The sequence below is a fragment of the Periophthalmus magnuspinnatus genome, chromosome 7 (genome assembly GCF_009829125.3).
Source record: "Periophthalmus magnuspinnatus isolate fPerMag1 chromosome 7, fPerMag1.2.pri, whole genome shotgun sequence".
NCBI lineage: Eukaryota > Metazoa > Chordata > Actinopteri > Gobiiformes > Gobiidae > Periophthalmus > Periophthalmus magnuspinnatus.
The window spans coordinates 17792273-17819801 of record NC_047132.1 but is presented as its reverse complement, the minus strand read 5'-3'; the positions used below and the strand labels follow the sequence as shown (position 1 = coordinate 17819801).

Below are 27529 nucleotides of genomic sequence, written 5' to 3'. Positions count from 1 at the left end.
GCCTAGGCAACAAGAACAACACATGTAATGAAAAAATACAAAATGGAGGTTTAATGCCTTATTCTGGAACATGGGCACAGCCAAGCAGGTTGTGGACTACCGGACAGAAAAGTTACATAGTGCACCTTTAATTAACTAAATATGAATAGATATATTACTTAACTAAAGCCATTATGCGTAAAATTGGCCCGCCTAAAGTGCTCTTCCTGGTTTAATTGTGGTTTGGGTTATTCAAGTCTATATTAAAATGAATGGAGAATGAAAACAAAGCTGTTGAATGTATGCTCGCTCCCGTGGCCGGACATTGCGCGCTCTCGTGGTGCTGATGAGGCGGATGAATGAGCGGCTGCACGCGACCACAACAACAAACACGCGCGAGGACAATCAGGGCTGCACGCGGGGCTGGGGCGCGTGGCTCGGTTTGGGTTCGGGCGGATCATGTGACCAGAAGAGACCCGGTGCTGAAGACCGAGCCGAGGGAGGAGCGCTGGCCGAGGTAGGAGCAGCTTTTCTCGCTCTAACGGGGGGTGCAACACGCGGCAATCCCCGGTGCACATTTGAGGTCGTTTGATAAAATGTGACTTAAAGGTTTTGTCAGTTGTCTTTGTCAAGGTATTCATGTGATATTTGGGCAAAACTGCACAGTAATTGCTCCTACAAAAATAAACCAGGCTATAAAAGTTGCAATTTTAGAGCAAATTTTGTTTTTTTGTGAGATGAACTTGCTTGGTACTTGCGAGTTGTCCGCGTTTTAGGGCGTGTTATTGAACAAACATGCCAGTGTGTGAGTGTGCTACTGGGAAAAAACTGCCTTTTCTTTCTGGTGGACGCATCTTTAAAATCAATTGACAACCTTTGTATTTATTTGCATAAAACTGACAATGATTAATCACAACATTTTACCAATAACCTAACCTACTTTTTTCTGTTTAGTTGTTTCATTTTATTTATTCATACCTCGTTTTTTCCTTAGTGTTTTTTTGTTTGGTTTCATTGATTGAGTCTGTTGCATCAGAGACATTCAACTGCCCAAACCCACTGCACTTTTTATCAGGCTTCCCCATCTATTCTTTTATGCAACACATGTAGAATCCAATGTGCCATTTGTGAAAGATGACAACTTTATCTTCTCCGTGTGTGCGTGTGTGCGTGTGTGTGTGTGTGTGTGTGCGTGTGTGTGTGTGCTTTAGATCCTATTGATGCCTTACCCCACTTCTTATCATTGTGTAACATTTTCACTTTGTTCCTGCCCACTGCCTGATTCTACATCATAACAACGATTTGATTTGTTCAAAGGAGCTGTATGGCTGTATGTAACTTTCCTGCTTGTCTTAAAAATGTATCACAAAATGGCATATTGCATTTATTCAATTACAACCAAAAAAAGAAAGGAAAATTGAAAAACATGCATTCTTATGTCGGTCAGCTCACCACTCCTCACATCTGAAAATATTATTTTAATGCCACACTGTGGAACTTTTCAGGCAATGCATTAACATCTAAGTGGAGACAAACAGGTTACATAGTGCACTTTTAATATCCATGTGCCAATACAATCATTTACAAAGTGCCATAATTTCCCACATTTCAACTGTTATGACCACTTGTTCATTCCTTACCACACATTGCATAACAGTTCACATATTAACCTTGATAGATATCGATTTTATTGATTGAGTTATCAGGTTAATCACCCATCCCTTAAACAACAGATATACTGAGGATGTTATGCGTTCTGCGTGTAATCAACTGGTGCATGTTTTATTAACCCAAGTAGAATTTTAAGGTGAATTTTTCCTCCCACAGCTATAGCTACTGTTTAAAGTTGCAGACAGCTTTGAACTGCAGAGCTGGAGTCATGAGGGAGCTCTGTCTGACAGGGAAGGTCGTGTTTTAAAGAGCCAGATAAGGGCAGAGTGGAAGATAATGGGGGCTGCAGTAAAGTTAAAATCCTTATTATATACCCGTTAAAAGTTTGGAAACAAAAACGTTCAGATTTTTGGAATGGAGGCAACTGGATGCAAACGTGAAGCGATATAATGCAATTTTGAAGAATATCATCAGAATGTTAAAAAGTGTGGAAAATTACATTGATTTTGGCAAATGATCAGCGCTAAATAATCACTATATGGGAGTGACATCTGTGTCTGGTTTAAATATATTTACAGTTGCATTTTACATGAGTTTATTTGTTTATGCAGTAAAAGACACTTTACATTTTGATGAAAGCAGGAGCCAGATTTATACTGGACAAATACTTGTGTTGCACGTTCACCTACACAATAGTTTCATTTTTCGATGTACTTACCACAGATTACTAAATTCAGTTCAAGTTTAGTTATCTAGCACATTTCACATTTCACAACAACTTCAGCTGACAGAAGTGCTTCGTTTCTACCCTGGAAATTCAAAATTGTTGCTTATTTCTTGTTTGAAAGACTGTAACCGTTAGCATTTAGATCTGATGTGATTAAATCATTGTATTATGGTCTATATCCTTTTACATTTTGCCTCGCTTCCTACTATAATCTTTCTGATGACATAACATAAAGGTCCTCTAGATTTGACCCGCTCTTCTGTGTGTTCAGCTTGTCTGGTCATTTCTGAGCATGGTCTGGAGCGCCTATAGCTGGGGGATTGATGTGTGTTCGACTGAGGAAAACCGACTGAAACTCACAGAAACATAGACATAACATGACATAACAAGCAAAGTCCACAGTGAGGTGGCTGGCACATTGGTATTAAATTTGTACTATCACAAAAACAATTTAAAAAACACGCAAAAGTTGTGTGATTAGCTTAGAGGACAACATTTTTGAAGAATATTGCTTAAGATAATATTTGGTTTGACACTTTGGTTTTTCCTTACCTCTCCCCAGACACCTCCCTGTCAGTTCTCATTTATGTATCACAGTTACAGTATCCAAAGTATTTTAGCCTCTTTGTAACTCAATTAGTGTCTGTTCTCACCAAACAGCACAAAAATCTCTTGTTCAATTCATACCGCAAAGTATTTTGATTTTGATGATTTTGTGTTTCTGTAAATATTTGTTCCAACATTTGTCTTTGATTTGTCTTTTTCTTCCACATCTTGTTTTTCCTCAGTTCCCAGTGTTGGTGAATATTTTATGTTTTCCCTTAAAGACAACAGTTTCTATGTATTTCTGAACTCTCAGGGAATCTACCAATCACAGCGCAAGTTAGATATCATGTGACCACACTCTTTAATTATTCAACGGATGCAGAGTTGATAGGTTTAGATCCACAAATAGAGTAAGGAAAAACAGTTTGCAACAATGTATTGATATTATCACTGTATGTTCTCACTTGGCTTTAGTAAATTTAATATAAACACTTATTATTAATAGTATAATATTTGGTTGTCTGCATGAAAGGCGGTTGGTTTGATCATACTACAGTTGTGCTACTGGGCAAAACACTTCCCTATCCTTGCCTTGTGTGTACGCTGTTATATGAATGAGTTTATGAGCACAAATGCAGGACACCTAATGGCACATATAGTGAGGACAGGTCAGAATAATGGTAGAATCTTCTGTTAATGATTTATCTACTTATATTTAAGGCAAAGCGCTTTACATCAAGGAACCACTCAGTCACACACACACACACACACACACACACACTCATACACCAGTGCATGCAGACACTGGGAGCGAGGTAGGTTAAGTGTTTTTCCCAAGGACACAATGACAGTATTCATTTGTCAAGAGCGGGATTCAAACTGCCAACCTTTGGATCACTGGGTAAACACTCTTAAGCTACTGTCGCCTCGTCTTCTCTATTGGCCCCAGTGCAATTTTTAGTTAGTTAGTCTACAAACTGAAAACAGTGATCACTTTGCAGTTTGGTCCACAGTCTGTAGTCACCTCAGCCTGTGCAGGGACTGTAGGTGTAATGACGTTTGTCCTGGTCAATAGCTGTGTCTTTAATAAAACTATGCCATACCATACAAGAAAAAACAAAACAAAACTCAAAACATACATTTAAGTTATGTTTTGAATTTAGCAGCTGCAATACCTTTTGCCGATTCGGATATTGTTGGACATTATCTATGTTCCTTAAACCATGAAAGAATTTTGTCAAACGTACTACATTTCAAGACATTTTTGAAAAGTAGTTTTGTTTAGTTTTACATACACATAATCTTATACTAACTATGTTTGGCACGACTCATTTCCTACACATATACTATTTAGATTCTCCAGTTCTCACAGTCATGGTGGGAAAAATATATTTTTTACGGCATCATTTCAATTGCTCCATTTGATATTCCCCAAATCTTACCCGCTCCTCTCTTTTAGTGTGAGGAGTTCCCAGCCTTAGCTCTATGGTCCATTCATGCTTCACATCACCTCATTGGGATCAAGATTAATCCCAGGAGTAATCAGATTACTGTAGATTTTCTCACATTTCTACTGGATTAAAGTGTCTGTAGCGGCTGAAGACGCCGCACGCTCACAATCAGCCAGAACATTATGACCACTGAGGTACGATGAATTACACTAGATTATCTCTTCAAGGCACTTTAGTTTTGGATTTTGAATGTTTTTGGATTTTGGAGTTTTGGATTTTGAATGTTTTTGGATTTTGGAGTTTGACGATAGATTATAGAGTCATAACATGTCCATGTTGGATCATGTTTCATCTTTACAATTAGCAGATATTATACTGCATGGTGATAACTGATTGGTCTGATTGGTAAGAAGTGAATCCTATTCTATAATCATGTGTTTTACATACGGTGTCTTTGAGTAGGAGGAGGTGGCAGTGAGTCCCACAAACCCACTTTTTCCCTACTTCCCTGATTTATTTACAATTTCATAATTTCTACTACATCTCTACTACATTTCCCACAATCCTCTGCTGCGTCTGTTGCTAGGGGACTCCCAGTGTCCTCCTCACATCACTTTGTCTTATTTAAACTTTGATAATGACACATCTTGGGAATCACCTGCTTCCTGCCGCATGGCAACAGGCTCTGCTGCTGTTTTATTGGCCAATTTACAGAGGAGAGTTCTGGGAAATGTAGTGGTGGAATTTCATGTGTGACTCCAACCCAGTTCTGTCCAGAACTTTACAGGCCAGTGGGTCACTGTGATGTGAAGGAGTGAAGGAAGTAGTGCTTCAGAAACATGGGTCCTCTCTAGAAACACAGATTATATGGCCCCTAGTGATTAAGTTCTCTCCTCTTGCCAACTGTTTTAACCAGTTCAGACACCTTTACTGTAAGGAGAATACACTGTAGTTAGAATTAGTGGAGGTCAGTGAAGCCATATGCACAGAATGGCAGTCACATCTCATCCAGGGCAGCTGTGGCAGAAATTGCTCAAATCTGACAACATGACCAAAAATGAGCAAAGGAAAAATGCATCAACTGATACACTGTAAAGAAGTATTTAAGTATGTCATAAAAGCATAGTAGTTGTAGTAAATGTCCACGCAGTTGGTGGATCATGTTGCAGTCAGTATTTGTTGGTCCTAATCATAACATTTGATTGAATTATGCAATGCAAATCATCATAGCTATAAACTTACAATAATAATAAATCTAAATTTAATACTTCGTTACATTTAATATGAATAGTAAGTTTTGTGCAGAAAAATCTAACTGTTCTCTTTCTCACCCCTATCTCACCATAAAATGCCAAACATATTATAATCTCTTTTATTTATCTGTTCCTTATTTAAATGACTAATTTTCGCAAGTCCAGTCTTCTGAATGACACTGAGGAGGATCTGGTGTGAAGCTGCAGCAGACTCACAGAGAACGCCCCGGGGTTGAAAGGTTATTGGCTAAAACTCCGCCGCTCTCGACCAATCAGAAGCCAGCGTCAGCAGTTGGGATTCGGTGCATTGTTGCCGGGCGGATTCTGCTTCTGCTGCTGCCACTGACCTACATTTATCTGCACAACACAAATAAATACAGAGAGAGATAGAGAGAGGTGGGAGGAAGAGAGGGAAAAAGGAGAGAAAAGAAATTGTGCAAAGAAAATTGTGGTGATATTCAACACATTGATTCTTGGGTGCCTTATTGAATTTTGCTGCTAGTTACTGTTAAACTGTGCAACATAATTAGACAATAACCAGTCCAGCCACAAGGGGTCACAAGTGAGTGCACTCTTTCAGCCAGTACCAAGCCTGGATAAATGCAGAGGATTGTGATAGGATGGGTATCCGACTAAAAACGGCTTTATTACAAAATTACAATAATGGCATGATGAAATAAAACTAGATACAATGTATCAATAGAGTTTATTATTTTATTTTTCATGTTTTAATTAATTAAGAATAAATTAATACAAGTTTAATAGTATATATTTTTTCACTACTAATTAACATTTTAGACTGCAGCTATATGGGCTTGATGTGAGAGAGACATCTCATAAGGAGTCTAACCCACAACCTCTTTACTGAGGGGCATGAGACAAGATAACCACTCTGCCACAGAAAAAAAAGAGAAAGCATGCACTGTTCACTCAGAGATCAAACCAGGAGTCTAACCAACAACCTCCTTACTGAGAGGCAGGAGACAAGATAACCACTCTGCCACAGAAAAACAGAGAGTATACACACTCCATGCATAGATCAACTCAATAGTCCAACCGACTTCAGTTGAACTACATAAATAGACTAAAAATAACTTGTCATTTTCTAGTCATTTTGTAAAAAGCATAAAAGCAGCAATTATATGAAGAGGGAGTTTGGGATTAGACCAGCTCTAATCCAGGGTCACACAGGTCATGGATTATAATTTCAGATTTAGCTCCACTGTTTCCTCTGATGCAGAAAAACAGTGAGAGTTCAAAGATTTCATTTATCACAGATTTAACCCGAGTCTGAACCATAACAAAAAGCCACAATGTGTGAAGCCATATACTCACAGTAAAATTCAACAAATAACAGTCATACAGTACAAACTTCAGTACAGTACAAACTTCAGATAGTACTACAATAAAATAATGTGATTTTAGTTGCTGTTTTTTATTGCAATGTAGGTTCCTCCATCCAACTGATAATGTGTCAGAGATAGGTACAATACTCACGTTACATTTATTCAAGTACATTTACTTAAGGACCTTTTTAATAGAATAGCAGTTCTCTGATTAGGTTTCAAATTTACTTTTCACCATACACATGTACTATATTTTACAGTGTAACAGTACTGTTGATTTAGAAAAGATTTGGTCAATCTTCCCACTGAAAGTTTACAATGGACAAAAACTTTATGTTGACAATATGAAATGATTTGAACATTTCTGTTTCTTGCACTGCTCTTTCAGAATGAACTTTTTCCTCATGTTTGTGTTCTACCCTTTGACAATTTCAGATTCAGTGTTTTCTCCTTTTATTTACATTAACAGAAATCCATCCATCCATCCACTTACTCTCTTTGCCTCCCTAAAAAATATTACTAAGTGTTTGAAGTATTTTAAGTTAAGTAATGGTACTTTGATTTAGGTCCAAGTTTAGCTACAATTGCTTCATATAATTTGTATTACTTTCATTTGTCATTCATGTAACTTGTATTACAAACAGACTCAATTCATTTATTATGCAACATGTTTCTCAATCCCCAAATCAGTCCCAGAATGGCTGGTTTTACAACTCTATTAAATTGTGTATAACTTTGATCATAAAATCCCCCTGATATAAACCAGTTGTATTCTCCCTTAATTCTCTTCCAAAAATCTTTACTCTCCCTACAAAGATGTATTCATCAAAGCCATAATGCTTTGGAGAGAGCATCATGGGAAATCACAGATCAAAGCCAAGTTGTTGAATTCCTGCGGGTGCTGTTGAGCATGCCCAGTGCAGCTATTCATCATAAATGTGTTTAAAACATAAGGAAAAACGAGAGAGATGATAATAGAATGTCCCGAAGTGACTTTTAATGGAAGTCTATGGAAGTGTAATGTTTGAATTAACCGCCAGGGGGCACTGTTTAAAACGAAATCAATGGAGGGAAGACTTGGGAACATCAGGGATACAGAACATGCCTTAGACTTGTATTCTTATTATTAGTAGTATTTTTAAAGACGAAAGAGACATTTCACTCAAGTCGTTCTATTTGATATTGTATTTTTATTTGTCTATGTGATTCCCTCAGTCGTCCAGGTATGATCCATAGCAAAAGAAAAATTATATTCTGTCAACTCAACAAAAGTTTTACATCCATGTGGTGTGTGTGGGCTTCGAAGACTTCTACGTGTTCGCCTTTCCTTCCTTTATTCCTTTTTATTTATTTATTAGTATACTAGTTTATTTCTAGACCTTGTATATTTGTTTTAGTTTACCCCAAATGATGGAAAAAAAACCCAAAAAACTTAATCCACACTAAGAAAGAAGCCTACAGAGTACAGTAGACCTAACGTATTATTTCCTCCCCCAGCTAGAGCCCTCCTGCTGAGAACACAGTGGGGTGTGAATGAATGTCAATGTGACACAAAGAATAGGATTAAGTCATTGTTCTGTTTATGTTAATTACAGAATAAAAGACTAATAATTTACACAGAGGACGCAAGGGACAACATTGAGGATAGGAAGTGTCAAAATAAAATCCCCGTACCCGGATAGTAAGTAGTCAAAACAAAACAGCGACAAGCTACTTCTTTGTATTTTTGAGACATAAAACAAAATAAATATTCTAGCATCGTACAACCGTTATGTAATACGCATATTTTTATGAATCCGAATCGACTGCAGTAGAAATGGGGTAAAGATAAAAGTCAGTTTTATTGTGAAGTGCGGGCGGAAGTGTGATGCGCAGGTGAGTGAGTCGTGCGGAGTCAGCTGCCTCCAGACACGCGCTCTCCACAAACTTCTGCACCACTGCAACTACTACAACTATTTCTACTACTACAGCTGCTGATACTTCTGCCACTACAAATACATTTACACAGCGAAGATGCAGCTTTAAAACGTTGAAATTAAACGGCCAGAAATCCGGATCTTTACCGCAGATTGATCGGATTAAAGTAATTGTGAACGATTTAACGGATTTTACGCACATCAACGCAGGAGACGACACTTTCCTAGACCGAGGTAATTGAAATGTTTGATTTTGACAAATTTCATTTGCAAATTTCAACAACCAGATCGCAGTGAAACTATTTGTTAGACTTATTTTGCAATGATCTATATTCTCTCATGTAGCGCTTTTGTTTTTTCTTGGCTATCCCACATTTCTAATTACATTTGCGCCTTTAACTACTTACTTTTCTAAGTTAAAATAACTCAAAAATGTAACTTATAAAGATACTGTGGTGGATTAAAACGATCCAAGTTAGTTAACAAAAACAATGTGCTACGTTACAAGCTTTGGTCAGAATTCTCAGCTGTTGTTTATTTTAGAAGCAAGTCTGGATTCAGTAATCATAGGCTGGAAAAGCTAAAATCTCTAAATATATATGCATTTGTGAACAGTGGTTAGTTTCTGATTATTCCAAAAGGATTAAGTGGTGATTTGTACCTGTTTAGTCATTGGAGTCATTAGAAAAGATTACTGTGATTACATTGAAAAGGAAAGCATGAGATCTGTAACATTGGATAAGATGTTATTTGTTGATTGAGTCTGAAAATAAGAGCACAGAATTCAGTGGAGCAGTCGATTCGATTCAGGTGTCGTCCCGTTGTCAAAAAAAATAAAACAAAATCAAGAACAACTTTTCCGTGTTCTTGTTTGTGAATGATGTAATGTCGGAGTTCTGTCCTGTCTGAATTTGCATGAGTTGTATGTGGTCAGTGTATGACACCTGAATGATACTGTATGTGCCCTATTAAGACAACAAAAAGATTAAACAGTCACATTCACTGAGGTTTGAAAACAAAGAGAATTTAAATTATATAGACCCTTATAAAAAAAATTCCTGCCACATTATGTCAATCCTAAACCTGATTAGTGTTGTTTGTGGAATGGCATCTGGTGTTAAAAAAAAGGACAGAAAGCAAAACATCTGTTTTTTAGTTTATGTAGTTTTTGACCAACTAAGGACCAAAATAAGGTTTCCTTTACATTAAAAGTGGAATAATTATAATCATGGTTTGACATAACAATTATATATAAATTATATATATATATATATAAAAATTATATATATATATATATATATATATATATATATATATATATATATATATATATATATATATATATATATATATATATATATATAATTTATATATAATTTATATTCATATTCATATTCATGATTATGTATTACCTTTGTTATGTCAAACCATGATTATAATTATTCCACTTTTAATGTAAAATAACCTATTTCTGGTGATTTGGCAAGATTTAGTGGCACTTTTCATGTAATCTTTGTTTAGCACTATTAGTTGCATTTTCTACAATTCATCCATGTACAGTTCTCATTTAAACCTCCCCACTGTTCTGTTTATGTTGTGTTTTTGCTCAGTACTTATCCCATATTTTTCTTTTGCCAGCCTACCCTCCTGCACTAGAGCGCTCGACATCTGTGAATGAATGATATCAGAGTGCCTCACCTGTTCACCGCCCACTCCCTGCCCTCCTGCTCTGAACGATGCAAATGCAGGTCTGTGTTAAATATGTTAATGATTTTGAAATGAACCAACAGCTGCGTCTCTGATAAACCTGTGCGTGAAGAGGGTTTGAAGTCTGGATCAAAACAATTAGACTTTCATTTCAAAATAAAAGCCCACCCACGTCTAGAGTTTAACACTTCAGTATTGGTTTGCAATGAATTTATTTGCTGCTGTACAATATTTGCACACATTTCCATAGGAGCCATAAAACTAAACAAAAGTACATTAGAAAAATGATGTGTACTTTTATAATGTAATGTTTTATGTAAAGTAGCCAGACAAGAAATAATTGAAATTTAATTTAACAAACATGGCTGCTGCTTTGGTTTTGGATGGCACACTTTAAAGGTCCAATTGCTCAACTGTTTTCCATGCATTTGAGCAAAATTAGTCTTGCCCCAGTGCAGATATATTGTATAAGCAGCTCTTGTATAAGCAGGTCAAAATAACTCCAGGGTCATTAACATTTGATAAAATACTAAGATATGAACTGATGAACTAAAACATGTTTGTAGGGGTATAAGCTACTTATACAACAACATTTTTCTATAACAAGACAGAGACAACATTGTATAACATAAATAATTGCAACCTTTGTGATTTGATGAATGTCCCAACTCAAATTGCGATTTTGATTTGGTTGTGATGTATTGTACAGTCCTAGACTTATTGTTCTTCATTATGTCACTGTGAAGTCTGGTTTAATCAGGGCTGTTGTGAAGCAGAGAAAGTGTCCTTGGAGGAGTTTCCTGTTTTCACCAAAACACAGACACCCCTCTTCCTTCTCCCCTGACTCTAAACTATAGCGATATTCAACATAGCATTTTATAGGAGGATTTTTAATACCAATCCCCCAATATGTCAGGTTGATGTTTTTTTACTGTTCCCAGTTTGCCCTTAGTGCATCAGATGTGCCTTTTTAACTGACTACAGCGTTACAATGTAAATGTCAGAGTAGCATTATACTGTATAATATAAATTAAACAGTGACATTTACTACACCTGCTTACTTATATTTATGGACCTAGCAAAGTTTTGTTGATATTTATAGATAGAATATAGATAGTAACATTGACAAGTATCAAATAACTATATAGGAAAAATCCCTACCATCTAATACTCCTCACCTGTGATTTACCCTATTGTCTCTTTCCCCTTCTACCCCTTTACCCATCCATCTCTATCTCCTACTTTCTCTGACTCTCTTTCTACTCCCTACCCATCCCCCCATTTCCCTCTCCTTCTCCTGCTTTACCCATCCTTCTCTCACCCTCCCACCCTCTCTCTTTCTCGCTGTCTCTTCTTCCACCCCTCTCTCTCTCTTTCTCTTTTTTCCTCCCTTACTCCCTCTCACATTCTCTCTCCTTCTACCCCTCTACCGATCTCTCTCCTCCTCCTTTACACTCCCTGTCCCTCCCTACCCCCCCCCCCCTCTTCCTTTCTCTTCCACCCCTCTCCATCCCTCTCTCCTCTCTGTAGTGACTCCTCTATTGTGCTCGTTGGTCCCTCTCTCTGGCCACATTCCTGCTCTTAGTCGTGTTCAAACCTGTCTGTGTCCTCAGCCTCTGTCTCCATTTTCACACCACAACACCAGTCTACTCACTATTAGGGATGAGATGGTATAAAAATTTACACTCATGATTATTTTGACCAAAATAATTGTGATTAACAACATTATTACGATAATTATTAAACCAAGGTTTACGTTTTTTTTAAAAGTCCATAAAACATCAATTGCAATACAATTTGCTGATGGCTGAGCGATAACCTTTATTGTTTTTTGTTTTTTTGCTTCAAGTGAAATTAAAAGTGAATGAATAATAAATGTGTCAGATATATAACTCTTGACTTAAAAACAAAACAAAACACTCAAACACTTGGACAGACCCGAGCCCCCAGATAAAGGATATGATGAAGGATATGCTGACATTGCATGCATCAACTGTGGAAAATGCAATTTGGCTAGAGCCAACCTAGCTCTAGCAAAGTTGACACAAACACGTACCATCATTCACACAAATCCAAACTAACACAAACTGCATTCAGTAGTTTATTTCACATGGTATGTTACTCACGATGGATGGTTACTTACACCAGAACTAACATCTATCCTTTCCTTAATCCCACCCAAAAATACATTTTGTTTTGCAGTGTAAAGCCAATTGGAATACCACCTTTTAGAATGGATAGGACAAAGATACACTTGTATAATTTCACATACATTCAAATATTAACAATCATAATCTCTGCTGTCCTTTTTAGTAGTTAAATGTGGTGATTTGAAAGGGCAGTGTGAGCCTGCAGACCTGTGAGTGACCTCATAGTAGTTACATCATAAGTGTGCTCTGTCTGACCTGTGTTGGTTCATCTGCTGTCCCTAGGTTTGTCTGTCATGGGGCAGTCTAGGGCAGGGGACAAGGGGATTGGAGGCTTTATGGTTTGTTATGGTTATCAGACCTCCTGATGTTTTGTCCTCTTTTAAGTGTATTGCTTTCCTTTATTCTCCAAGTAGGACTATGGTAAAGGTGTTTATTAATTTGTAATCGGCAATAAAATGTGTCTTATAATGTTTTTTTTTTAATTATACGTATATATTTTTACATGTACCTTCTATTTCTACGTATAATGTTGAAATGCAAAACTGTGGCTTGTATAATGCGTTGGAAAAGTATACTTTGCTATTTTGTTTTCGAATTGTTCTTGCTTCCCTGTTTCAGTGTGGCTGATTCTGAAAATTTGTGGAATTGTACTATGTGCTTTATTATTCTACTCTTTAATTTGACTAAAATTAATTTTGATGATTGTAGTACCAGTTTGTAGTAGTAGTAGCAGTAACAGTAGCAGTTGTTGTAGCTGTAGTAGTAGTATTTGGTAGTAGCGGTAGTGGCTGAGATAATTGAAGTAGCCTACTTTGGACCCCCTGTTGCCTGTGTGTCTCTGAACATATGTCTAACACTTGTTGTTACTGTTTACTCAGATGTTGTTTTCACTGCAACATTTGGCTGTGCTGTAAAAACTGCAGTTGTCTTGGTGGGAATGGCCGTATGGAAATGTTGTTTTAACTTACCTGTGTGTAGTCAAAACCAGGCTAATCCAGGCAAAAAATAGTCTCTTCTGCACTATTCCAATATTCAGACTAAGACGTTACAGAATCAAGATCCGGTCATTTTTGGGTCAGTCTTGTTCACATACACCACGCATCATTCTTCTCAAATATGCACCATGAGCCACATGAGAGTCCATCAGCTGGTTGCCAAACTTATTTCTATGAAAACGTGTGCCTGCGCCTGTATCCCCTATACACAGTGGTCTTTTCTTTCACCTGTAACTAAATACACCATGAAGCTTTTTGAATGAAGCACAGACAAACCCAGCGCTCGCCTCTGCAGACAGAAGCAGGAGGAGACTATCACTGATATTAAGTTGATCCAAATTCCCTCGTCAGACGAACATGTCAAACAGCAGCTCTGCCGTGCTCATTCATACAGAATAGCACTCATTCACATACTACATTCAATGATCAGTGGTTGATAAACATAAGTTCATGATAAAATTATTAGCGATATAATGCATTACCTTTTGCTATTGACCACTGTGTTCACAAATTTTGCAAAAACCAAACATCCACGTTCATCAATAATGTCTTTTTCTTTTACTATTCGTATTATTTTTTTATTTTTTTATTTTAAAGGCAATGTATGTAACTTCTGGTGAGATGTCTGCTACCTACTTTTTTCAGAGTGATATTATTTTTTCTGAAATGTTTCATAGTATGTGAAAGACTTAGCTATATTGCATTTATTTAATTACAGGTGTTTTCATTGCTAAAAAAATCCCTGCCAGACCTGAAAAACATGCTAGACCTGGATTTGACCTGGCTGCGTTATCTGCTTGTCTCCATGAAGATAGATACATTTAATGCTATTCTGCGGACCATTCCAGCCAAAGCAATAACTTCCCTATGGAGATGAGCAGGTGATGTAATCTGACTCACACCAGACTCATATGTGCAGCACTCTGAATTGAGTTCTACACATTTATCAATCTGGAACAGCGCTCACTGAAAAGTGACATCATGAACATCTTTGTGAACTCACAAATCTCGTGAGAATCCATCTTGCTGTGCAAGGTTTCAGGGGATGACCCGCCACCAGAAAAAGTTACATAATGCACCTTTAACCACTGAGAATAAACTCTCCTTATAATGACATAGGAAATCTTGCTGACACTATTCCATACATTCTAACCAGAAAAACCCAAAACAAAAATGTTTTTTGTAGTGATATAGTAACTCCTCTGCCTCCATTGTGCGAATCTGCTGTGTATCTTTGACCCCTCTGCTTTCTCCTGCTCTCTTTCTAAACTTAGAGCTGAACACAATGTGCCCTGGAGCCTGTGAAAAGGAAACGGGAAGTACGGACAGGAAGTGAGCCCAGAAAACCAGGAAGAAGACAGGAAGTGAGTTAGAAAACACAGCTGAGGAGTGAGTGGCGCTGATGATAGGGGAGCTGCAGATTTAGAGAAAACATAGACACTGATAGAACATTAGTTGGACAAAAAATTTAATTTAAGGCCAACTTTACATTCTACCTTCAAAACTAGCAAAAAGAAAATTAACTAATACATATTTGATGATAAATGCTTGAAGGTTCACAATGAAAAGATCCAGTTACATCCATTGTCTTCTATTTATTAAAGAAAGGGACTGTAGTTATCCGCGTTGCCACTGATACTCAGATATTAGCCTAATCGATAATAAAACTTGTATTAAACCAAATACTCATTGTTACAACACTAGTTCCCCCATTAACTTTAAGCCTTATACACCTTCATAGTAGCCAACTAGAAAGGAATGGATTAAAAACTTATTATAATCTATTTGTGTTTAGAGGTTACATAAGTTGTGTACAAGGCATAAACAAAAGTGTGCCTGAGCCAGTTCCTGCTGCTGATGAGAGACTGAACGCGGACTGTTCTGTCATTAAACAGTTAGGGGCAGAAAAAAACACTGAAATTTACGAGAAAAGGAAAATTAGGAGAAGAACAAAGCAGCAGGATTCATATGTACAAAGTGGGAAGAATGGGAGGAAGTGGAGAGGGGGACAGAGTTTTGCAGCTGCTTTTAGCCCAAGACAAGACTAATTTGGTTTGGAAGCTGGTGCGGTATAAAATTATATTATGTAAGATAATTTGGGTTGAATTGGGTTGTCACATGAATTTCCTTGCTACTTTTCCCTGAACTGATTATGGTTCATTTGGACCAAAATTCCCCAAAGCATTCTATGGTTAAGGTGCCCAGAGAAAGTGTTAAAGTCAGTATCAATAATGGTTTTGTTTAGATATGTGAATATTTGAGCTTTAAATTAGGCTATGAACAATAGCTGCAAGTTGAGCATCTACAGTGATCAAAACGGATCTAATGATGGTGTATGAACTTTAGAAACACTCAGTCGCACTTCCTAGATTAACATCTAATGATGTCACAGGTTGAAAAAGCTCAGGTAAGAGTCAAAAATATACAGGATTACTCAACATGTGTGAAATAAACCACAATGCTAACAACAACTAGCATGCTAACTGCATGGCAACATTACTTCCTGGATTGTGAACAATAAAAATGTGTAATTGGAGTGGTCTCATTTTGATCCATAGACTGTGTATATAAATGGACATACCTAACGCGGTAGCCGTTGGATTCCAAGTAACAAGTGAGCATGGGCTTCTGGCTCCAGTTCACTTTCTATTGAAAAACTGTTGCCCCACTCTGACTGCTGCTGCCAGAGTCATTGTTTTGGTCTTAAAATGTTCTGATAAGTATGTATTATGTACATGTATTAACAAACTTCACATGATCCTGGTATTTTTATTTAGCTATTTTGTCCGTAAGTCAAGATATGAACATTAATATCACACAAATCTGGTGCCTTCTTTCCCCAAAGTTGCTCCCGCTAGCATTAGCAACAGGTTTGATTGATAGCATTGATAAGAGCCAACCAATGAGCTGTGCGGGCGGGAAGGGCAGCAGCCTCTCTCCGGATTGGCTCTTTGGTTGCTATGATGCTCTCGGATGGAATTCCAAATATGAGACTTGGCTACAAATTTGCTCCTATAACTGTTAGCTTCAATGAGCTTCATTTGACTGGAGCCGAACTTTATGGGTGACATCACACTCACTTAGTCCTAAGTGAGTGTGGACTAAGTGAGTGTGGCGTCACTTCTTTATACAGTCTATCTTTTGAGTCTAAGAGGTTCTTTTACAATATTTCTATACTGGAAATACTTTTTTTTTTTTTTTTTATTACATGACAATATAAACCCTTTAAAGGTCTTATATAACACAGAATTGATTCATGTGAGCTTTAAGACATGTTAGGGTGTTGTTGTTGTAGTACTACTTCCTCAAAAACATACCTGGAGTAGTGTTGTTTGATTCACACATGTTTGAACAGTCCTGGATTATGAGGCTGTCTGCGTCCCCAAAGCTCAAAATGCTCTGTTTCACCTTGTGATGTCATGTAGTGGTAGTTTTAAAGTTAACAGCTACTTTTAGTCTCAATTGAACATATTTACTCTATATTACACTAAAAATAATTGTAAGTGGTTGTTTTTGTTTTAAAAGATTTTTATTTGACCTTTTGTACAGTTGAGATTGTCAATAGACAGTCTTTAATATTTACTGGTGCACCGAGGAATTAGAGAAGCAGTTCTAATAGCTGCAGCTTCAAAGTTTGATGAATCCAGTGCTGAAATGATCAAAATGATTCTAGCGAAGGTGTATGTAGTTAAAAAAAAACAAAACAAGGATGCACTTCATGTATCACCACTTAATGACATCACAAGGTGAGAGAGGATGTGTTCAGTTTGAGAAAAGAACACAGCCTAATTATACAGGATTTGTGTGTTAAACATGTGTGAATGAAACAAAACACAACTTCAGTACGTTTGTGATGATGACATAACAACATTATAGCATATATAAACAATAGTGCAATATAGGCCTTTTAAGTCATACCCTCCTCACATTACTGATGCTTCTGATACACAGCTCAATGGGTGATGTGTCTTACCCAAAACACAATGACAATCTGCCCAAAAGCTGCCAGAATCAATTGAATCACCAACTGCTGCCTTTATAAGTTGTTTAGTTGTCAAAGTAATTTCCACTCTCATATTTCTGCTGCGGTGGGCCCAGAGACAGACCTGTACATTGTCCTTTGTACGGAGCTCTTCTGATGGAGTTTGTTTAGTCAGATTCTTCACATGTCTCACAGGCATGTTGTCAGTCACTTCACGGAAGCGTTCACTGTTTTCCTTCAGTCTCCAACCTGCTCCAACCTGAATTCTATATCGCTAATTCTGCTTATGTGAGATACACAGCTGTTGATATCTATTTTGGACCCATTCAAAACACACAATTATTACGATGGTTCAACTATTTGGGAAAAAGCTCTAATTGCGATTTTTCTGACAAGAATTGCAATTATGATTACAATGTTTTTTTGGAATAAGATTAAGGTCATATTTCACATTTTGAATGCGCCCAGAAGAATTGACAAAAAGACTGAAATATGAACTGACAAACAATACAAGAATCACATTTCAAAACATGTTTGTACATATCTAAACTACAGGGTCAGCAGTTTTTATGCAGAATAAGACCGGATATTGTTGTATTTTGTATTTTGGAGGAAATCAATCCTGCTAATTGTGTCCATTCAAATTGGTATAATTTGATTTAATTATGATTAATCTTGCAGCCCTTGTTATTACTCACTCATCTTTGACTGCTCGGTCTAAAGTTCTTGTAAACACTGTCAGTAAAAGTAAATTGTTTGGAGCAGAGTTCAGATTTGTAGAGTTCGGATCTGCATTTAATGTCATGGATTGAAAGTTTATTATAATTAGTAGTGAAAGACATCTTACTTATTTTAAAGACTTATTTTTCTCAATCAGTATCCAAAATCCAAAATTTAATAATATTGCCCAGTCTAAATATAAAATCTATTCCAATTCTGTAGGTTTAACATTTTGGCTCTGGTTGGCTTTATTGTTACATTATATTAATTTCTTATTTTCTTTTTTTTCATAATTCTTTTACCCCCATGCCCCCTACTGTTATAATCTTCCTGTATCAGTCTAGTTTTGTGTATTGTGCTGTAAACTCAGTAAGAGAGATAGCTGTACTGTTGTGTCTACAGTGTCTTCAGGTGAAACAAACCCGAGGCAGTTCAAAAGGTTATTTTGTCTAAAACAGGACTCCAAGCCACAGCAACAATAATGTATTTAAGGGAAACTCAGAGGGGAGGAAAGGCAAAATAAAGGTTCCATATGTATGGGCACTATGGGGCAAGTAGTATGTGTGGACCTATGCTATATGGTTCATTATTCCACAGCTTTTCATTGTCTTAAAGTCAAATGAATTCATTAAGAAGGAAAAACTTAACCTTAGATTCAGAATCATCTTAATTATACGTCCAAAGCAGAGTGATGGGGGTGTTTTTACATAAACATGTATGTGGCCATCCAAACTGCGATTTCAATTCAATTGCGATTAATCCAGTGTTCATATTGCATGTGTGATGCTGTGTGAGTATGTATGAGCCGGAGAGAGGACATTGTGCATTGTTCTTATTGTTGATTGCAGGAATACATTATACAATGCAATTACAGCCAATCAGGGACTGCAGATGGAAACTAGCTATTAAGATATGATCTGGTGCAGAACATCTGTTTTTATTTATTTTTTCTTAATATTGTCCCTTCAAATAAAGACTAGACTACACTGCACAAATAATCAAAATTAGAACATTATAGCAATCTAAAAATACCATTAGGGGCTTTATGAATCGTATGTCCAACTTTCAACAGGACCATCTGTTTGAGAGTAGATGTACTGCTTTGAGCTGTAGCTGAGTTGACTGAAAATCTCATTGTTCTTTCTATGCTGTGTTTCCAGGACGTTGGACTGATCTGAGGTGAAGCAGTGAAGACAGTGAGCCAGGCGCTGTGAAAGGCCAGGAGTCAAAGGTCAGGAGTCAGATTGTTGGATGGCCACAGGAGTGAACTACTGGAGCGCGTATGAACCCACTTATAAGGTCAGGATTTACTTTATTTTAAAATGTTATTTAAAAAGTTGACTAAAGCCATAAATTTAGCTGTTCAGTCTGACCTACTTATTTTGTGTTTAAATGTTGGAAAAGAATACCAAAAAAAACCTCCAATCATAGTATTATCCATCTTTCTGTTCCCTGCTCAGGTGAGAGAGAGCGTTTGGGGTGGGGCAGAGCTTGACTCCAGCAGTGAAGAAGGCGGGGGAGGGGTCACATGGGTCACACCCACCATGGAGGTCAGAGGTCAGCTCATCACAGCCACAGGTCAGAGGTCATGCCAAAACTTCATCTATACACCTGTATGTTTAGGTAATCTCATACAGTATATTTATTTTTCTGTAACAGATACAGGCCCCGACAGGAAGCAGAAAAATGCTCAGCGATTGGTTGAGCTGCAGGAGAGGAGGCGGGGCTTACAGACTATGCTCAGCACAAGATTGGCAGAGCTCAGGCGTGTCTGTCTCCAGGAAGCAGTAAGTTGGATTTGTTTTCAATATTCATTTCAAAATGATTAATTATATCTGGTATATGGTGTAGGTCTGGAAATGTCTCTGTCTAATGACATCTGATCTGTGATTGGTCCGTTGAATGATATGTTGTCTTTGATTGGCCAGGAGCTCACTGGTTTAATTCCTGAAGATTTTCCGTTGGAGGAGGGCGAGAAGCCTCCTTCCGTCCGACGAAGAGGAGGCTCTAGACTCAACAGGAGGAACAGGACTGAGGTAAGGACCAGGGACTGTAACATGGATTATTTCTGTAACTGTGCACATATTTCACATAATCTTTATAAGGGAACATACATTTTTTTTGTATAAAGGTTATATTAAAATGATTTGATTGTGTGCAGCTGGAAGAGAAAAAAAAGAAGACTTTGTTTAGTTCAGTCCGAAAACACAGTGAACCTGAACACATCCCACATCTACAGAGCCAGAGATCCAAGAGGACTGTCCACCGAGGCTGTCATACAGGTAATATACAAATACGGCTACTGAGGCTTTTAGTAGGTGCTCCTGACCAAGATCTCTGTGCAGACCTGGAAAAGGATCCAGATGGGTACCCCAGTTCAGATCTGGTTCACTACTCGACACCAAATCTGAGGAGAAAATTTAAAGGCGTTTAATGTAAAAGTCCCAATGATTGATTTTTTGTTTGCAGATGAGTCAGTGAGGTCCGAGAGCAGCTCCACATCTGACTCTACGGGACATGACAATGGTAACACACACATTATGACCCAAATAATCTTTATTGAGTGGCCCTAACCACCCCAGAGCAATAGCGCCCTTTACAAATATTACACTATAGCGAACAGTTTTTTATACAAGCCCCACTTTACACCTGGAGGTGATCTTTCCGGGGTCGTAGTGCTATTTCCATGTACTTGTTGTCATAATAACAAACCTTTCATACAAAAAGGGTTTTCATAGTAAAGCCTATGGACTATTTTACTTCAGTATCAGACTAGACTGCCTTGCCAACATAGTCCAGACTCTTCTTCTTTGTCCCCTGTGTGATAATTCCCTGTCTTTTTTATGCAGATGTCCTGATTTACTATTGCCCTAGTTCATCTGCAGGCCCAGTTTTTTGAGTTGTCCCAGAAGTCTTATTTTAGTCTCTGCTAAGAATTTATTTTAGATCGCTATTTTGGACAACATCAGGTACATCTGGTGGTTTTAGAACTTCCTGATTCAGCCCCATTCTCTGTTCAAACAATGTTATGTACCTTTGCTATAAAAGACTAAAGAACCAAAAACAAGTAAACTAAAACGTTGTATCACTTCACATCAAAGTGTGTCTGTTACCTGTTTGTTAATAATAATTTCAACTTCTCTATGTAACCTTACATACTTTGTCCCTCAGATGAGAGTGTGTCCCACTGTCGCCCTCCTATGGTCACTGCTGGTTCTTCTCCAGTTGAAGTTTTCTCCCAAAATAAAACCAGAAACAACTCAGTCCACAGCAGGTGAGAATGGATATAATTTTCATATTATAACTGATGAGTCTTCAGATGATGATACTATCACTGTTTATAGGTTAATTGATCTGTTGCCATTACTTACCTATTAATCCTAAGTATGTTTTTAAAGACTATTAAAGAAGAGATGACTGTTTAATAACTTGACCTATATGTTTTTTTCAGATCAGACTCTCAGGACGTGCCCCAGAAACACTCCCCTCCTCACCCCCCTCCGCCGCCGCCTCGATCCCTAGACGGCTCCACCTCCTCTGGGCAGACAGAGCCGGAACAGCTGGGCAGGACTGGAGGTAGCTCTACGAGTAATGGAGGCCGAGCTAATGGCGCTAACAGGTCTGTGGCTAACGGGCCGGTTGGGGGTGCTAACTTGTCTCGGCGAAGTAACTGCTCAGATGGACTGTTGGACAGAGGGGCTTCCACAGAGGCAGATGGGCACTGGGTCAATGGTGAGTAGATGTAACCAAGGCGATATACCAGATGAGTGTAGTTTGAGTCAGGCAACTTTGGTGAAATATGTGTCTGACAGTGAAATTACTATCTCAAGATTATTGTTACATGGATGTACAGTTTTTCTGATACAAAGTTTTAATGTATATAAAAATTACGTATGCAAAGAGGGTTGTAAACAATAATTAAGAAGCTCACTATGTAACTTTTCGGGTGGAGCGACAATCACCTGCTTGTCTCCATGGAACAATCACCTGCTTGTCTCCATGGAAAATGATTTGCTTTTCCTGTAATATGCCATATGCCATATGAACCATCTCGCAATTTGAGGACTTCAGGGATCGGCCTCCTGCTGGTGCCCAGAGTCAGGACTAAACATGGGGAATCAGCGTTTAAATTTTATGCAGCTAAAACTTGGAACAGTCTTCCTGAAGATGTGAGACAGGCCTCTACTTTGACAATGTTTAAATCCAGACTCAAAACAGTTCTGTTTAGCTGTGCATATGACTGACAGGTTTTTATTCTGCACTCTTCTCTTTTAATGTTGATTTTATGATGATTATTTGTGATTATTTATGTTTGATTTGTGTGATTTTAATGTCTTTCTTATTCTGTAAAGCACTTTGAATTACCTTGTGTACGAATTGTGCTATACAAATAAACTTGCCTTGCCTTGCCTTGCCTATTCCACAGTATAGCATTAAACTTGTCTTTCTCCTTGGAGATAAGCAGATGACATCCACCAGATGTTATAGGTCAATAAATATTTTTTGTCCATTACAGGTTTGACATCTTCAAAGGGTGGAGCCATGAGGAGTTCGGAGACTGATACTAGGACTCTCAAGACCACAAACGGATCAGAACCAAGCACCAGGACTGAACCAGGACATAGGCCAGACCTAGGACCCAGACCAGACCCAGGACAGAGAGGCAGAGCTCCCTATAGCGACCTGCTTCTGGATTATGTCTGGACCAAGCAACAGCAGATGCTCCAGAGGCAGCAATCACATGGGAGCCGTCAGCCAATCACAGCTCTGTATCCAAACCAACAATCAGTTCTTGCCCCGCCCACTTATCGCGGCCTGCACAGTGAACGTCAGAGAATAAAAGTCACCCGGACTAAATCGTGTGGGCCCTTCCTTCCTGTGCAGCCTCCGGGAGCAGAGAACTTTGACTCCCAGCATGGACCTCTGCAGCCAGACCCCCACCCACACCTGCTGCCCCCCCGGCCCACCCAGGCTGCTCTAACCCAGGATCAGCACAACGAAGAGGCAACAAGGAATCTGCATAAGGCTCTTGCTCTGGAAGGTATATGTTACACCCTTAGTCCTCCAGCAAGGTTCTCCTGACCAGGATACTGACCCAGAACGAAAAAGGCAATAATATTCAATTAATTGATCCTAGGTATGCATAGAGCACTGAAAAAACAACAATTGCTTAATAATCGTGACTAATCAAGAAAGCTATTGCTTGTTGCTCGACTACTAAAATAATTGTTAGTTGCAGCCCTGCTATGCTGGTGTATTCTTATTGCTAAAATTACCATGAAAAAACATGTATTTTTACCATGAACCTCCTCCCAGTAGGAGTAGTTTGCTTGTTTTACAGATGTGATCTGTAACTTGGCCTGGTGGGGTCACCTGCTTTTCTCTATAGCTATAGATAAGTTCAATACTATATTGTGCATGTTTTTAAATCATAAAAGGTGCATTATATTTAGAAATGATAGGCCTAGTTAGTCATGCTTTGTTTAAGGCTGTCACGAAAATACATTTTGAAGTGGGATATATTGTTGAAGTAATTATAGATGATAAACGATAATTTCAAAACCAAACCATAAAGCAGTATTATCTCCATAAAAATGATCTAAATGTACAAAATTTTTAATTTGTTCAAAAGTTAAAAATTTTGAATGAATAGCATGCATACAACACTTTTTATAATGAGTCATAGAAGTTCATCATTTGACCTTCTACAGCTCAAATCTCATTGTGGCACAGAAAATTAACCAAATATTTTCCACTAGTGCAAAGAAAAAGTACCCACGATAAATATTGACCCCCAAAAATTATTGTTCCATCTGTTACGTATTGAAGGATAAGTCGATATAGTTTTTATCCTGACAGGCCTACGACTAACTATATGAAATCTCTGTCTGTGCCCCTGAGCTCCTAGACACACTGTTGAATCTAAAGTTTCTCTCGCAGATTGAGATTCAAAGATAGTCTGATGAATGTTTGATGCTGAACTAAAAGTGGGTCACTGCAGCAGGTTCCTCTGCAGTGGAGTGGGGTGCAGCGCCACCTGCTGTGACAACTCCATAACTCACTCACTTTTCTTATTTTATTTATTATTAATTAACAGCTGGCTTTTCATTAGTGTGCTTCCGCTGTTTTATGGTGTACTTAAAAGGATTTAACTTAAAATCAGAGTACATCAAATAAAATAGATTGTTTTTAATGCCTTAAAAAAAACAAAAAAACATGAAAGCATACTGTACCTTTAAGTAATCATCCAACTTGTATTTGTAATAATGCTATTTCTGTATTTAAGGAAGTTAAAAATGCCTGGTTCCAACTATGTTATGTAATTGTCCCTGTAGAAGACATTATATTTACTAAGACGGAAGTCTGTAATAAGATGTTTGTTATATTTCCTAATTGGTGGATGTGCTTGATTGACAGGTCTGCGGGATTGGTATCTTCGAAACACTCTAGGCTCATCCCATCCAAATCCAACCAATGGGAATGCAGCTCCAAAGACTAATGGCGTTAAAGGAAGGAGACGGACCACACACAGTGTCATCCACCGCTCAAACTACCAAGACCATTCTAATTACCAGGACTCCAACTCACACAATGTAACAATGCACCATTCTAACTACCAGGACCATTCAAACTATCTGGAATCAAATTCCCACAATGCCCCTCTGTCCAACTTTAAGGACATTAATCACAATGGGACAATTAAAAAGTCTGGACTGCCTCATTCAGCTACTTTCCATGGACTCTCGCTACACAGCAGGTAAGAAATGGAAATCTTGAGTTGCTTAGCCAATTTAAAAAATATATATATTTTGACAAAAATATTTAGACAATATTTAGACAATATTTTAACAATGCATCAGGAATATGCTAAAGTGTACAATTAATAAGTGCAAAAATAGACGTTGTTCCCTTGTTTGGAAGATTACACTAGATGTTTTACTCTCTTTTTTAAGTATTTTTTTATCGTTTTAGTTTTGCATATCTTGTGTGTGTTTTTTATAATAATTTATTATTATATTATGTCACAGGGCAGTGGATGCTCCACTCTACAATGATGCATTCCCTATTCACAAACAGGAAGCGCCAATCAGACAGGTGTCATGTGACCAGCCCACTCCAGGAACTCTGGTCTGAAATCACCAATCGGAGCACAGCAAGTGTGTACCAACTAATAATGAGATGAGAATGAAAGACTTATATTGAAGCGACAAATCAAGATCTAAATGTATGAACCTAGTACATCCCAGGCTGGTTTCCTGGGAGTTTTAACTCACTGGGTGTAATAAATCAAAGACATCTTATAAAAGTACAATTATGACAAAACAAGTTATTTATATTGTAATTTCCTTAACTGGACTGTGCTCGGACAATCAGGGTGAAATCAAAAGTATTTCAGAAGTATTTATATCTGCGATGACATCACCAGCTGACAACACCAGCTCAGTAGCCAACCAGCAGTCTCCAAACGGTCAGGTGACTCTCGCTCCTCAGGTGTGCCCTCACTTAAATGAAAACGTGAGGATGATTTCAAACATTTTTCTCTTTGGACTCGACGCTGCTGCACAGAATCCTAAGCTCTGCCTGTATCATATTTTGTATGAAATTTGCATAATTTTTTTAAAAGAAAATTTTGAATCCAAAAGTTTTTATTTCATGTTTTTGGATGTGGCTGTTATAAATTAGCTTTAATGTGTTAGCACTGTTAGCATTTGTATTGAACACTATCATGTGATGCTGAATTTAAAATGCACTAAGTAGGTGTCTTAAGAAAAATAGACTTTAGAGGCTGGTTTTTAAAATATGTAAGCCACTTTATGCTGGAACAATCTGATATTAGATAATCAAGTGAGCTCATGAAATGTGACATAGCCATGCATTCCATTGAACCAAGTCTTGCTGGTCCAATGTGAATCAATCAAGTCTCTAATTGGTTGTATTGTAGAATTTGAGTTACTCAGTGAGTACCTTCCACCAAGTCAAGTCTTGGTGGAAAAGGCAAGAACCAAGACCCTCCTAGGACTGAAACCAAGACTTAATTTATGCATGATTTGTAATGCAAACAAAAAATGCTCCATGGGATCAATGGGATCATCAGAAGTGGATCGGTCACCACAGGACCATAACCAGCCTCTGAAGTTAAACTGTCAAAAGAAAAACATTTGTTTGCTAAATGCTAACTTGTGGTTAGCTTGTATAATTTTGCTAACAGTCTGTTGGTCTGAGAGCAATAATAAAACCAGGATTATTCTGCCGCAGCGACAATCGACCAATCGATTAAAGATAATTTTTTCTGGATTTTATATAACCTTTTAACAGGAGCCAAACACAGACTAATGTGTCCGTTGTAAGAAATGACTGTATGTATGTAAAATAGGGATTTTTTTATTTTTTATTTTGAGTTATGAATTTTACAGTTTCTGTTCTGTCCGTATCAGGTAATATCAGGTTTATCAAACAAACCAGGCCTCCATATTGCACTAATATCAATAGTTAATCTGCTCCTCTGAAATGGCCAAACGCATATAAGACTACTTTGTGAAAATTATACTTATATATTACAGCTGCCATGAGGCAGACAGATGAAGATGTGGCTGCCACCTCTATCATTCATCAGATGCATGTCATCATTGCTTTAAGATGATAGTTTAAGAATTTGAATTAGCCAAATAGACAACAAATACAGAATACACATTATTTTAGACTATGTCTTCTCTCACTGAATTTAAGTAATAGGAGCTTCAGCTGAGCAGACCTCAGAGTTCCACTCTCTCCGACCAAAGCAGAACTCACATCAGAATCACAACAGTCAAATATTTGTTAAAAAATGTTATTGTAAATATATATTGCTGCTGTGGTACATGCTGGGCCACTGTACAATTTAAACTCTTGTACATAAACACTTTTTTTTTTTTTAGCTTTTTGGACTGTTGAGCTGTTTGTACTTTTTCACTCTGTGGATTTTGGATTTCAGATTTGGTTTTGTAAATACAAAAGTGAACAGACTGGTTTACACAGTGTTTTAAAATAAAAATGGTCAGTATTTACACCACACTGATACATTCTTCATGTATTCCTATTTTTCCTAGACCTTAAAAGTCACGATTTAAGGAAAAAGTGCCTGTTAGTTTCATATGGATGAAAATTAT

The 27529-nt window shown here is 37.7% G+C and overlaps 1 protein-coding gene across 2 annotated transcripts; it reads left to right on the top strand.

Moving 5' to 3' along the window:
• Positions 1–8862: 8862 nt before the first annotated feature.
• ccdc120a (coiled-coil domain containing 120a) lies at positions 8863–27438 on the top strand. 2 transcript variants are annotated; one of them, XM_055223024.1, is made up of 13 exons: positions 8863–9063; positions 10468–10577; positions 19544–19682; positions 19844–19961; positions 20043–20170; positions 20312–20419; positions 20545–20665; positions 20853–20909; positions 21555–21657; positions 21835–22115; positions 22900–23424; positions 24801–25140; positions 25412–27438. In XM_055223024.1, the coding sequence occupies exons 3-13, from the start codon at positions 19635–19637 to the stop codon at positions 25515–25517; spliced, it is 1935 nt and encodes a 644-aa protein (XP_055078999.1). In that variant the 5' UTR covers positions 8863–9063; positions 10468–10577; positions 19544–19634; the 3' UTR covers positions 25518–27438. The 2 variants fall into 2 exon arrangements, with proteins under 2 accessions (XP_055078999.1, XP_055079000.1); XM_055223025.1 differs by having other exon boundaries at positions 8869–9063; positions 25417–25961.
• Positions 27439–27529: the final 91 nt, after the last annotated feature.